The sequence below is a fragment of the Haliotis asinina genome, chromosome 3, assembly GCF_037392515.1.
Source record: "Haliotis asinina isolate JCU_RB_2024 chromosome 3, JCU_Hal_asi_v2, whole genome shotgun sequence".
Classification (NCBI taxonomy): Eukaryota; Metazoa; Mollusca; class Gastropoda; order Lepetellida; family Haliotidae; genus Haliotis; species Haliotis asinina.
In genome coordinates, this window is record NC_090282.1 from 82,105,079 (window position 1) to 82,117,851 (window position 12,773).

Sequence of the window (12,773 nt, forward strand, 5' to 3'; positions counted from 1 at the left end):
CCAACCTCAAATCCTGTGACAACTGATTACACATCTCTCAAGATTACATTTCAGTGCTTTTCACATGGTTCAAAGATGCGTTTGATGAGTTGACAGGAAGGTCAAGGTCTGAGCAAGGACAATACAGGATACCAGAAAATTGAACATGGCCTAAAATACCAGCTGTAATTGTCAAGGACAAATCTGTCTGAAGATTATGAGACAATGTTGTGACTTGATACTCGTGACAACACTGTTGCATGAAGCTGCCTTTCAGCGAAGAGACAATATGTTGCATACCACTTGCTGAAAGCTGCATTGAATATTCAGTCAAGAGACATTGTTGATACAGCAGCATGAATATACCCAATTAATCCATAGTCAAGTTCAAAAGTTCACGGACAGGCTTTTTAAGGCAACCATGGATACCTTGAATGCCAAGTGTGAACGTTTGTATGTTTTCTTTGTTGGAGATGATGAAGCATTTCTTAAACAGCCAGTCCATTTTACTGTTTGATTACAAGAACTCGTAACATCATTTAAGAAAACGGAAGTTGGGAGATTCGATTTACTGGTGCCCGTACACCATATGAAAAGATAGTACTTATAGTTACCCGCGTTACGGCCGGGAACCAGTTGTAATGCATGCATCCATGTTTCCTGCACTATTTGTTGTTACCCAAGCACTGTACTAAACAGTACTAATATGAAATGATCTTTGTCCAAAGAGGCGATCATACGCTAGGATACGTATTGTGAACCAGTTTAAAAATGGCGATTTCGAAATTGTCGTAGAAAGACCACCTGAATCCGAGGGGAATTTACAAAGTTTTGTCCAAAGACGCGATCATAAGTTAGGATACTTATTGAGAACCAATTTAAAACACCGCAGTACTAAATGAACTTTCCTTGACATGGCATGTGCCCTGTCGCAACGTGGTTGCTGACTCGAACATTAACCACAGCTGACTTGTGAGGATGTGCCAGTGAGATGATCGTAACTGCCATACCGTAACATAGACTTAAGACGACATCAAAACGCAGTCCCATGACCCATGCAGAAGAACGTTACAATAGCACCAAAGGAGCTTTAATATGAACCCCTTTGATCATCCTTGGGGCTATCTTGATGTTGAGAATCTCTCCAACATTTCTGGCTCCTGAACATCCTTGGGGCTATCTTGATGTTGAGAATCTCTCCAACATTTCTGGCTCCTGAACATCCTTGGGGCTATCTTGATGTTGAGAATCCCTCCAACATTTCTGGCTGCTGAACATCCTTGGGGCTATCTTGATGCTGAGAATCTCTCCAACATTCCAGGCTCCTGAACATCATTGGAATGCCTTGTTTTCATGATGCACAGGATAATTATGTCTTGAAGAGAATCCGCGTTAATCAAACATACCATTAGAATTGACAAATTTAAAACGATTAAGAGAAGAGCGAGGGCTGTATTATTTTTTTTGTCCAACTTTTGTCCTTTGTTCCAATCATTATATACACTTTATTGCGTTTACAATTACCATTTTAATAAGCGGAATTTTGTTTTGTACTAATTTGAAAAGGTGACTGTCTGATTAATGTTCATGCGTATATACAAATGATATAATTTGTGGTTGTATTTGTTATCACTGTTGTCATAAGAGGAACACACATAGTACTGAGAAATCTTAAAAACGTGTATCTGAACATACATATTGTTTCTTGTCATCTGTAAATGATATTGGTATTGAAAATATTGGAATGTTTGTTGATCATGTAGACGAGAAGTATGGCCCTATGGCATAAAGCACATAGCCTGCCTGTGATTTGTTGTGTATATATATAGAATCTGTGTGTTACCCACTTCCCGGTTATTGTGACGTAGCGGGAAACTGAAAGTATCATTCACACGGTCACTGTGTATGTGTCTCCTGCTCGTCACACTGTAGAAGGTAAAGTAGTGTTTCTATATTTCAATTATACAGGAACGTATACAGTCTTTTCATCTAACCGATATCAGACAATAAACACAGAATGAAAATGCAAATAGAGTAGTCATTAGGACAACCGTACTTATGGATAATATTTAAGTCATGCCTTTTCACAAACACTTTGCTTCATGCATACAGTTTGAGTGTTCTGTTTTCATTGATTGTATCATGTGCCTACTATATTTGTCTATATATGTATAGTAAATGTAAAAGTGTTGAGAAGACAGCACCAATATGATAAATGGAATTCAATGCCACGCCCACTAAATGATGGATCCTTAATACGTGTTTAATGGTTGTGTCTCGAGGAGGACGTAAACTATATTATTGCAGGTACCTGTTTTGGCCACAGGCTTCTGTAGGATAGCTTCTTGTTGACTACGGGTTAAGGGATCCGTACATTCAAGCATGCGTCATCACAGCGTCCTCGTTCTGACAATGTTCGAGTTGGCTCTCACTCCATGGCCTGGTGAGTGTATGACGGTTTTGTCATGACTGACGCATGTGCGGCTTTTAACATGACATATTCCACGTACTGCAACATTGATATTGTTACTGATTAAATGTATGTTCAAAGGTTTGATTTTATTACTTAAAAGTGGACGTGGTACAGACCCTCTCACGAAAACGTTAATAATGCACCTGGTCCCAACATGAGTTTTACTATGTCTGCGATGATTGGACTCTCTTATGTAAGTTGTAACATAAACGTTCAACTTTATATCTGTCTAGATGACAATATATATAGCTACGAAACCCATTTCTGGTGTCCCCCACCCTGATATTGCTGGAATAGTGCTAAAAGGAGCGTAAAACTAAACTCACTTACTCACTAGATATAACTAATTTAGCAACTCACCATTCACTTATGCACAGCATAACACGTGAACAGTCTAGTTCTAGAAATACACGTGTGTACTTCTACAGTTACAGGCTTCCCACCGTGTAAGGATTTATACAGTCCAGATTATTGTAGAAGTTGGTCCTGCGGTCAGCCAGGAAGTGGGGACGTGTGCCAGAAAACATGCGGTCTGTGTCCAGAAGGTGAAGGGAAAATCTATACACAAACTAACAAACTACTACTTTTGCCAACAGTCTTACATAGTTTATAGCTGTGTTGTTGTTTTTGGCTGATGAATTGAAAAGTAACCGTCAAAATAGACATTCAATATTGTAGCTTTTGGTTTTCCCACCGAGTCACCAGGGCCGGTCATGAAGGGTGTACAATGCTTCTTAGTCAGACAACGTACTCTTACGCAGTTTTGGCTTGAACTGTAAAATCTCATTTTTAACTCATACAGATTTGAAAAAAACACACCACAACCACTGTAGGGGAGATAAAATGCTCTGTGCTACATTCTCAGTATTCAAATATTGCTGAGTGCGGCGTAAACCTAAACTCACTCACTCACTCTATCGCTTCTTTCTATCTGTTGTTAAATCTGTTTAGGGTTTTTAAATGGTTAAAAACCATGGCTGACTGTGAAGCCTGTTTTCCACAGACTGCAGATTGGGATACTTCAAGGATGGTTCCTCGTGCAGGAGATGCGAGGATGGTGTCGATGTACCTTCAGTCGACTACAGAAGGAAATGCGATGTTCCCTGTAACCACAGCAATACGTGGGGCCCAGACTGTCTTACTCCATGCAGCAAAGGTTGCAGGAATCAGACATGTCACCGGTGGACAGGACAATGTCTTCAAAACTGCAAGTCAGGCTACTATGGGCCTAAATGTGATATGCATTGTGAGGGGTGCAGGTCGTGTGTAGACAAGGTCGAGACGTGTGACAATGAGGGAAGATGCTTGTGCGGCTGTAAGAGAGGAAAACGAGGAGACAAATGTGACCAAGAGTGTCCAAACTGTGAAACGTGTTTCGGAAATGACTGTACATGTCAAGACGGATTCAGGGGCACGTTGTGCAGTGAGATCTGCGAAAACTGTAAGAGTTGTAAAGTAGGCAACTGTACATGCAAGGTTGGTTTCCATGGAGATGCCTGTACAGTACCCTGCCCCCAGAACTGCTCCCAAAACGTATGTGGTCAGGGAGGAGAGTGTACACGGGGTTGTAAAGTGGGATGGTATGGACGATCGTGTGGTAAGCAGTGTGGAAACTGTGTAGGCGACCAATGCTCATTAAATGGGACATGTACTTCCGGGTGTAATAGCGGATGGTATGGTGCCAAGTGTGATGAAGCCTGTGATGTCAACTGCGATGACACTCTGTGTTACAGAAACGGAACCTGTGAAAGATGCAAGCCCGGATTCCATGGCGACCGTTGCAAGACCACATGCAGCACCCTCTGTCATAACCAGACATGTGACCGGAGTGGAACTTGTTGTTCCTGCAGAGTTGGGAACTTTGGGGTCATGTGTGAGCAACATTGCAGTTCCAACTGTGTGGATCACACCTGTGAACAACGATCAGGAGCGTGTATCAGTGGTTGTGCCACAGGCTGGTACGGAGATACATGCGATGTAAACTGTCCCGACCGATGTGCTTCGCGATCCTGCCACAGAGAGACTGGTTCCTGTCCATCTTGTGTGCAGGGATTTCAAGGCTCCCACTGCAACGTCTCATGTCCACAGTACTGTACGAAATGTGAACAGTATGGCGACAAATGTCTCTTTTGTCAACAAAACCATTTTGGGTACAAGTGTGAAAAACAGTGTTCACCTGGCTGTAAAGGAGGAATATGCAACCGCGAAACTGGAGGATGTTCACACGGATGTACTGGAACTTTCTACGGCCATTTCTGCAACTATTCCTGCAGCGACCACTGTGCCAACAGAGCCTGCCTTACAGGGAAGACCGATCTAGATTCACCCACGTGTACTGACGGATGCAAAGATGGATGGTGGGGGGATTACTGTGCCAACACCTGTTCTCCTCACTGTGTGAAATGTGACAGGCAACATGGCCAGTGTCTGGCTTGTGAAGACACGAGATACGGCGAGAATTGTAACTTAACCTGTAGCACTTCATGTTTGAAGTCACAATGTAACCTGACAGGAGACTGTATAAATGGGTGTGAGAGCGGGCGTTACGGAAGCAGGTGTTCTGGCAGATGTCCTCATGTGTGCAACACTTGTCAACATAATGGTGCCTGCGTTACTTGTGCTGATGGCTGGAAGGGAGAACACTGTACTGGTAACGGTTGTCTTTGCATGTTAAAGAAATATGTTGGTCATAACAATATAACACAATTACTAAATGTAATCTGTAACACAGATTCCTGGTTTGGGGTTGTCCCCAGGGATAGGGCGACTTCATGGACTGGTTAATTAGGCACAACGACTTAGTTTATATTGGATAGCCGAAATATTTACTTACTATGCAAACCACAGGTTTGTGTGGCTCAGACGTGGCTCAGATTAGAGAAAATTAGCTTGACAAGTTGAACTTGCAATAACGAATCAAAGCATACTCATTTGACACTGCTCTCAACTTTCATCTGACTTAGGTCTTTTTCCCAACATCAAGGGGCGGTGGGTAGCCTGACGGGTAAAGCGTTCCCCCTTCACGCCAAAGACCCGGGTGTATTGTATGAAGCCCATTTCTGGTGTCCCCCCCCCCCCCCCCCCCCCACCCGATAGTGCTGGAATATTGCTAAACACGGCATAAGTGTAAACTCACACTCAATTAGTCCATCATCAAGCCGATATAGTATCATCGAAATATTGCTGAAGGTAGCATTAAAACATACTTTCTTCTGTTACTTGGTCATATTTATCTGTTACCACTGAACATCTAATATGCCCTGTTTTTTCTTTGACAGAACCCAGCAGACCACTGGCGCGGTTTTTGTGGGTTGTCATTCCATGTCTACTGATAGCCACTCTCATCGTATTGGCCGCTATAGTCATGCGGAGGTTAGATGAATATTAATTATAACCAAGGGATAGAAGGAGGGGGACATCAGTTTTGTGATTGGATATTCCGGGTCAGATATAGGTCATAATAATCTAGCCGGTATAAGATGAAATAATTAATCTAGTGGACAGACCCGGTGACATGGGTCATATGGGTGACCGCATGTTGATGCACCCAGACAGCGTTTATCTTGGCTAATGATGTCAGTACACTGGTATATCTGTCCAGAATGGTGCAGTCACGTAGCTCACTGTACCTAAGGTGATGCTGGTAATGTGCTTTACCAGCAGCCCAACATGGCGGCAGGTAGCTCGTATACAATCAAAATTATTTAACAAACTGATAAACATAGATAGTGCAAATACATTGAATTCATTGTGCGAAGTAATGTTGGCTGTTTACACGTGGAGGACTGTTAATGCCAGGGAAATGTTGGGATGCTGGTAACGCACGGTAAGGATCAGTGATAGCTGCAATACTGGTGCTGAATAAATAAATGGGTGGAATGATGAAAAACATAGAATTATTCCATTTATCTCTCTAAACGTTTCTAAATATGATTGACCTATGTTTTATATTTTAGAAAGAGTCCAAGGCATTCATGGAAAGAAAGGAGACGAGATCTTAGAGGTCCAAGCAGTGCTTCTTTAGTATGCATACTGAACCCATCGTATGAAGCCTCTACAAATGGTAATTTATATTGTTTGTTTATATTTCTCCAGTCAGATTCAAGATTTTATGTTATACAAATGTATGTTAGAATATGATCAGTTATAGGACTGAGGCAATGTTTTTGTATTTGAAAAGTAATAGTTTCATGTGATTATTTACAGGTTGTACAACTCCTGTGAACTTAGACGCTTTGGATTATGGCGTAGTGCCCCCTTGTGTTGACGTCAGGATAAACGACGGGCAATGGTGTCCACCTTCACACCCTTTAGCATCTGGTGACGTCACTGATACTGTCGTTATTGACCGAGTGTGGTCAACGGAAGTGAAGGTACACGATCTCAGACAATATGTTGAAAGCATGAAGAGGGATGACAGCTTTACTTCCCAGTTTTATGTGAGTATAATTCCACAGACGAAAACTGCTGTAACAACATAGGGAATCCTAATGGATATACATGTACTTATGTATCATCTATTTGTTCTATCGGCTTGTTCGTTCCTTGTTGTTCCAGAATCTGCCCCGTGGACAGCTAGGTCCGTGTACCCATGCCGAATTGCCAGAGAATGTCTCCAAGAACAGATACAGAAACATATTACCCTGTAAGTGAATTTTGTCTTTGACTCCCCTCAGGTTATATACATGTGTGCTTTTGTGGGTTGTCCCACACTCATCAGCCATTACGTGAAGACGCCATGTTCAGAAACTGTTACAGTAAAGGTCACAGTAGTATTTGGTATCTCTGTTACTGGAGGTCACAAGAGGTGCTCATGTGGCGAGGTGCTCATGTGGCGAGGTGCTTATGTATTCATCATAACAATTACTCCCTCTTTGATGCAGATGATCACAGCAGAGTACAACTCTCAAGTGGCGAGGTGCTCATGTGGCGAGGTGCTCATGTGGCGAGATGCTTATGTATTCATCATAACAATCACTCCCTCTTTGATGCAGATGATCACAGCAGAGTACAACTGTCACGTGTTCCTAGTGTGCCTGGTTCGGACTTTATCAACGCCAATTTCATAAATGTAAGTTCTGTGTAAAACACGAGAGACCCGTACATAGCTCATCGTCATGAAAACGTAGCAATACAATGTAGCTGCCTTACTAACGGTTAAAGTTTGCTGAATTAATGTATATTAACGGCATATCTTTCTGTTCTAAATGTCATTTATAGAAGATATGGAAGGCTTGTGGAAATGGCGTAGTGAATATAGTTCCATGAGATATGTTAGTGCATATCAACGTTGCCAACGAATGTGTTATACTGTTTCAGGGATACGGTGAACCGAGGGCATTTGTTGCCACACAAGGTAATACAGATCTCTCATTCGTTTGAAAAAGTCCGTGACTTCAAATAGTACCTACTCGATCACCCTTATATGAAGAAAGGAACATAAATAGTTACTAATGTATCTGCACTTTAGCATGATTACACGCGTGTACTGAACATCTTTATGAGATAACATTGGATATCGGGTTGGAAGTTTCCCAACGAGCAGCATGTAACTAAATTATTCAGAGTTATTATTTTCATCAATAACGTAATTGTGAAAGAGTTATCTCCCTTTCGTTTTGTTTGCATCCAACATCGTCTGCGTCATTTTTCGTAATGTAACAGACTGTTTTACTGTCCTGTGTGTTATCAAAAAGTGTTATCAAAAAGCTCATGGGTGTTGAATATGGAAATTATTCCAACGAGATACGTTTTTATTAATTTTATACGTGAGTGAATAAATGAAAACGTTTACAAGTATCTCGTTTGAATATTTGTCACATTCAACACACACGAGTTCTGTAATCTCTATTTCATTAATGAGCTCGTGTAGAGTGCATGTCTACATTGTACTTAATATCTAACCTGCCTTCATATATCACAGGCCCCTACGCTGCTGTGATGGGGGATTTCTGGAGAATGATATGGGAAACTGATGCCAGTAAAGTGATAATGCTGACCAACTTGGTAGAGAACAGAAAGGTCAGTCAGTGGTACTATCGTTACTGCGAAAATATCCCCCTGCGTTACTCACACCAACTCGAATACAATGTACTACGAGATAAATATGACGGTAAATGTGATTTCCAGGCAAAGTGTGAGAAATACTGGCCCGACTTCGGCGACTCAGGCACCAGCTATGACGATGTCCACGTCCAGTGTGTGGCCGAAGAGGAGCAGATGGACTATACAGTCAGGACGTTCTCGGTACACGGGGTAAGGATAAACTACACAGTCAAGACAATCTCTGTACATGGGGTAAGGATAAACTACACAGTGAAGACGTTCTCTGTACACAAGGTAAGGATATACTACACAGTCAGGACATTCTCTGTATACAGGGTAAGGTTGGACTACACAGTGAAGACGTTCTCTGTATACAGGGTAAGGCTGAACTACATAGTCAGGACGTTCTCTGTATACGGGGTAAGGATAAACTACACAGTGAAGACATTCCTTTTACACGGGATAAGGATAAACTACACAGTCAGGACATTCTCTGTATACAGGGTAAGGTTGGACTACACAGTGAGGACGTTCTCTGTATACAGGGTAAGGCTGAACTACATAGTCAGGACCTTCTCTGTACACAGGGTAAGGGTAAACTACACAGACAGGACGTTCTCTGTTAACAAGGGACTCACAGCTCGAAAGGTGTAGACAAGTCAAAACATTGATAACAGAACGGTCTCGTTTCCTGCTGACTGGTTTCCTTCCAACGTAGTGCAATAACCAGTTCAGATGTTTTTGACTAAGTCATGTAACCGGATGCATAAATTTAAATCAGCATGATTTAATACATCTAAGCCCATGTTTATGGCGTCACTACGCTCCGTCGCCTACAGCGAACTCTGACAAAAGGAAACCTGGAAATCGTGGAAATCTCAAAACGAGGCTCTGCCGCTAGAAAAGCTTAGCGGTCTGGTATGGAATTGACATCATATTAATGTCATTATGCATCACAGAACTATACTGACTTAGCGAAAACAAACCACCAATAACAAGTTTAACCAGTGAGCCCGATGCATTGTGAATCATTTTACGACCTCGTCAAACAGCTGCAGTCGTGTGACGTCCTAGTAACGTCATGCCGCTTAGACCTCGCCATAAAACATAGAATTACGGTGTTATTAAAGTCTAAAATTAAAATTTATTTGTAAATAACATTTTCTTATGAAACAAGAAATTGGAAGTCAGTGTAACCAGAGTTCTTTGTGATGTCTATTTTCACTCTCACACGAGAAAATTCGGATATGCTGAAAAGTTATTGTCAGAATAGGTTAATGAGGCTCATATTTCGGTATGAAATCAAACAAGGAAAGGATGAAACAGGTATCAGTACACAGGGTACGGTGAGGCGAATCAGGGATGAATACAAATGGTACGGAGAGATGAAGTAAAGATAAATACGGATTAATACATGTAGTTTCGTGGGGTGGAATTGGGTTCAGGTTGACACCAAGTAAAGGTCTCAGTTTATGTCATCTCGTTTGATGATAACCTCTTTGTTACAAGAATCGTATGTACGTAAGAGACTTGTCTGAAACGAATAATAAGCAATATTGTCCACCAACCATTGTTGCACAGGAAGGGCATCCACCGAGGACACTGCAGCACTACCACTTCACCGCATGGCCAGACAAAGGTGTTCCCCATGATGTTAGGTCTCTTGTTGAGTTCCACAGACTTGTCAGCAACTCCCCATCAAAATGTTCTGGACCAAAGGTCGTCCACTGCAGGCACGTACTACTGACTCACATGTTAATATTTGAGGACATAATCCAGACTTCTGCCAGGCCATACGGTCAAACAGAAGATTCCGGGTCCCGTGCTAAAACTGAGTTAAAAGAACAACCATGAAATAGTTTCTGTAACTGAACGCTTCAAACACCCACTATCATATCCATTGATAAGATTCAGTTGCTGTCTCAAAACACACTCAGACTCGATTATGTACAGACCGCCGCCATATAGCTGGAATATTGCTGAGTGCGGCGTATCACTCAACTCACTCACTCACTCACTGACTCAAAGCAGATCATTTCTTTAATTATTTTGTGTGTGTTTTCCAGTGCTGGGATTGGCCGTACAGGAACATTTATTGCTCTGGACTTTTTGCTTGCACAAGCCAGGGAGGAGGGCGCGGTAGATCCGCATGAGTGTATTGTCAAACTCCGACACCAGCGTATGGATCTTATTCAGACAAGGGTGAGAAGTCATGGAGATTATTTTTTGTGAGACTGATGCGTCATATATATTTGTTATCGATTCCAATTCCCTAGTGTTTAGTTCGAGACCATTTTTCTATCTTCCTGGAATGGAAAAGGTAATGCAAAGCATTGCCTTTTTAATAGCTGTAAGAACCTACAGAAGAAAACTGGGAGATCCGAGGGGTGCAAACATTTTGGCTCATTTGTGTTTTGAAGATGGCCACTAGTTTGCGAGCGTTTGTATCAGAATCGTAGCGAGGATTCTATAATGTTGGTCAACACCCCGGTATGTATCAGTCAGTTCTGTGGTGTCATCCTTGTCACCATCTAGTAGACGTACATCGTCATTTGACCACTTGCAGCGTTTAATGGGCCATATTATTTGTGGGTATTCATTTTTAAAGATCATTATTTTCTGTTTGTAGGATCAATACATATTTCTACACGATGCATTGATTGAGGCCCTTCCTTCCTCTGACAGACGGGCAAGAAGAAACCTGTGAATTCAAGGTCCTTTAGGAATGTGTATCAACAGTCCTACACAACTATGTGGAACATAAGGGTGTCTCGATACAAAAACACGTATCCTGTGTATCCATGCTTTGTTCATCTGTTTTCAGCTGTATCGAGTTTTGGACAATTAGAAACTTTACATAGGGTCCTTCGACATTGCAGTGATGAGGACTAAAATATCTCATGGATTTTGGTGACATTACAACTTCTAAAATGTACTTTTTTGGTTGGACATGTAATTTTTGGCTCTTTTGCACTGGATTAATGCCTTAATCGGCTAAGAATGTTCAACATCGCCATTACGTTTAGACAAATCGATAGTGTTAAAACCTAATCACTAAGTTTACACTTTGTTTTAGAGTCTACGTGTCAAGAGAGAGAACTTCTGGTTTATGAGTCGGAGTGTTCATGTCTCCACTTCTACCAGTATGTATGTCTGAGTATATCGGGGTTATATGTCCATGTGTTTATGAGTCTCAGAATCAGAGGCTGTAGACTGTAGGTTCAGAACTACTCGAACTGTAAAAACTTGTACAGAGATATAGACACTGGAGTCAACAGAATGATGAAATATGTCTGTAGTGTAAATATGCGCTTTGTTTAACTAGTCATTAATTCATTGCTGTTTATAAATAACACGAAATGAGTTGCCTCATGTGTATTGTAGTTTTAACCTTTACTAATAAACGATTAATGTAAACATATTGTAAATAATATGAATTATGATATAAATGAACAGTCAGAAACGTGTTTTATCCATGTCCTTTATGAAGTCATCTTGTTCACTCAAGGAATATTTGTGATACCGGGAACACATTAATATTTTAATTCCTGAACCGTATTGGGGTCACGTGACATGTCTGGTTTACTCAGGAAATATGGTTAATCCGGAACTTATTACATGGGGGCGCAGTGGTCGAGCTGACTAAAGCGCCTAATTTGTGAACCAGCGAGGTTGAGGTGTCGGGATCGAGGACATCTAAAGACCTTGGAGTCAAGTTTGTGTGTAGACTCTTTTCGTGTTGTCACAACCCCTAGTGTGCAGAACACAGCCCTGTGCATTGTGCACCCACGAATCCGTTGGTATATGACCAGATGGTGGCCACATGAATACGCGCAAACACCCAGTTGCGGGTACAGCAACATGCAGTAAACTTGGACAAAGTACTGCGACTATGTGTCCCATCTGTTAAGTGGGTACCTCATTAGGACGAGAGAGCCACAATAAACTCGGTGCGCCTAGTGGCAGCAAGAGGTCTCCCAGGACATTGAGATTGTAATACGATGTGACGCTGATACTGACATCCAGTGATCGAGGGAAACGAATACTATACCTTGAGCTAGCATTAGTTGCATGGATATGTGCTCTATAGAAATATCCTATTATTGTAATAATAACAATCCCTAAATTGCATGGGGTTCTGGTGACAGGGAATTCTAATTCTCTCAGGGAATATGGATAATCCGGAACATGTTATAATCCCTGACTGTATATGGGTCACGTGACATGTCTCATTCAATCACACAAAATGTGGGTAATCATGGACGAATTATGATCA

General features: G+C 41.6%; 1 protein-coding gene across 2 annotated transcripts; it reads left to right on the forward strand.

The window, feature by feature from the left end:
- Positions 1–1,874: 1,874 nt before the first annotated feature.
- LOC137278595 (multiple epidermal growth factor-like domains protein 11) lies at positions 1,875–11,960 on the forward strand. 2 transcript variants are annotated; one of them, XM_067811057.1, is made up of 15 exons: positions 1,875–1,914; positions 2,287–2,422; positions 2,881–2,997; positions 3,456–5,102; positions 5,731–5,824; positions 6,409–6,515; positions 6,659–6,891; positions 7,010–7,097; positions 7,447–7,523; positions 7,772–7,808; positions 8,376–8,473; positions 8,582–8,707; positions 10,079–10,230; positions 10,564–10,699; positions 11,127–11,960. In XM_067811057.1, the coding sequence occupies exons 2-15, from the start codon at positions 2,362–2,364 to the stop codon at positions 11,202–11,204; spliced, it is 3,051 nt and encodes a 1,016-aa protein (XP_067667158.1). In that variant the 5' UTR covers positions 1,875–1,914; positions 2,287–2,361; the 3' UTR covers positions 11,205–11,960. The 2 variants fall into 2 exon arrangements, with proteins under 2 accessions (XP_067667158.1, XP_067667157.1); XM_067811056.1 differs by having other exon boundaries at positions 1,878–1,914; positions 7,336–7,523.
- Positions 11,961–12,773: the final 813 nt, after the last annotated feature.

Coding starts and splice junctions, on each gene's coding strand:
- LOC137278595 (XM_067811056.1), top strand. CDS start 2,362: ATGCGTCATCACAGCGTCCTCGTTCTGACAATGTTCGAGTTGGCTCTC. Junction 2,423..2,880: donor GGCTCTCACTCCATGGCCTG/GTGAGTGTATGA, acceptor GTACTTCTACAG/TTACAGGCTTCCCACCGTGT. Junction 6,516..6,658: donor GTATGAAGCCTCTACAAATG/GTAATTTATATT, acceptor GATTATTTACAG/GTTGTACAACTCCTGTGAAC.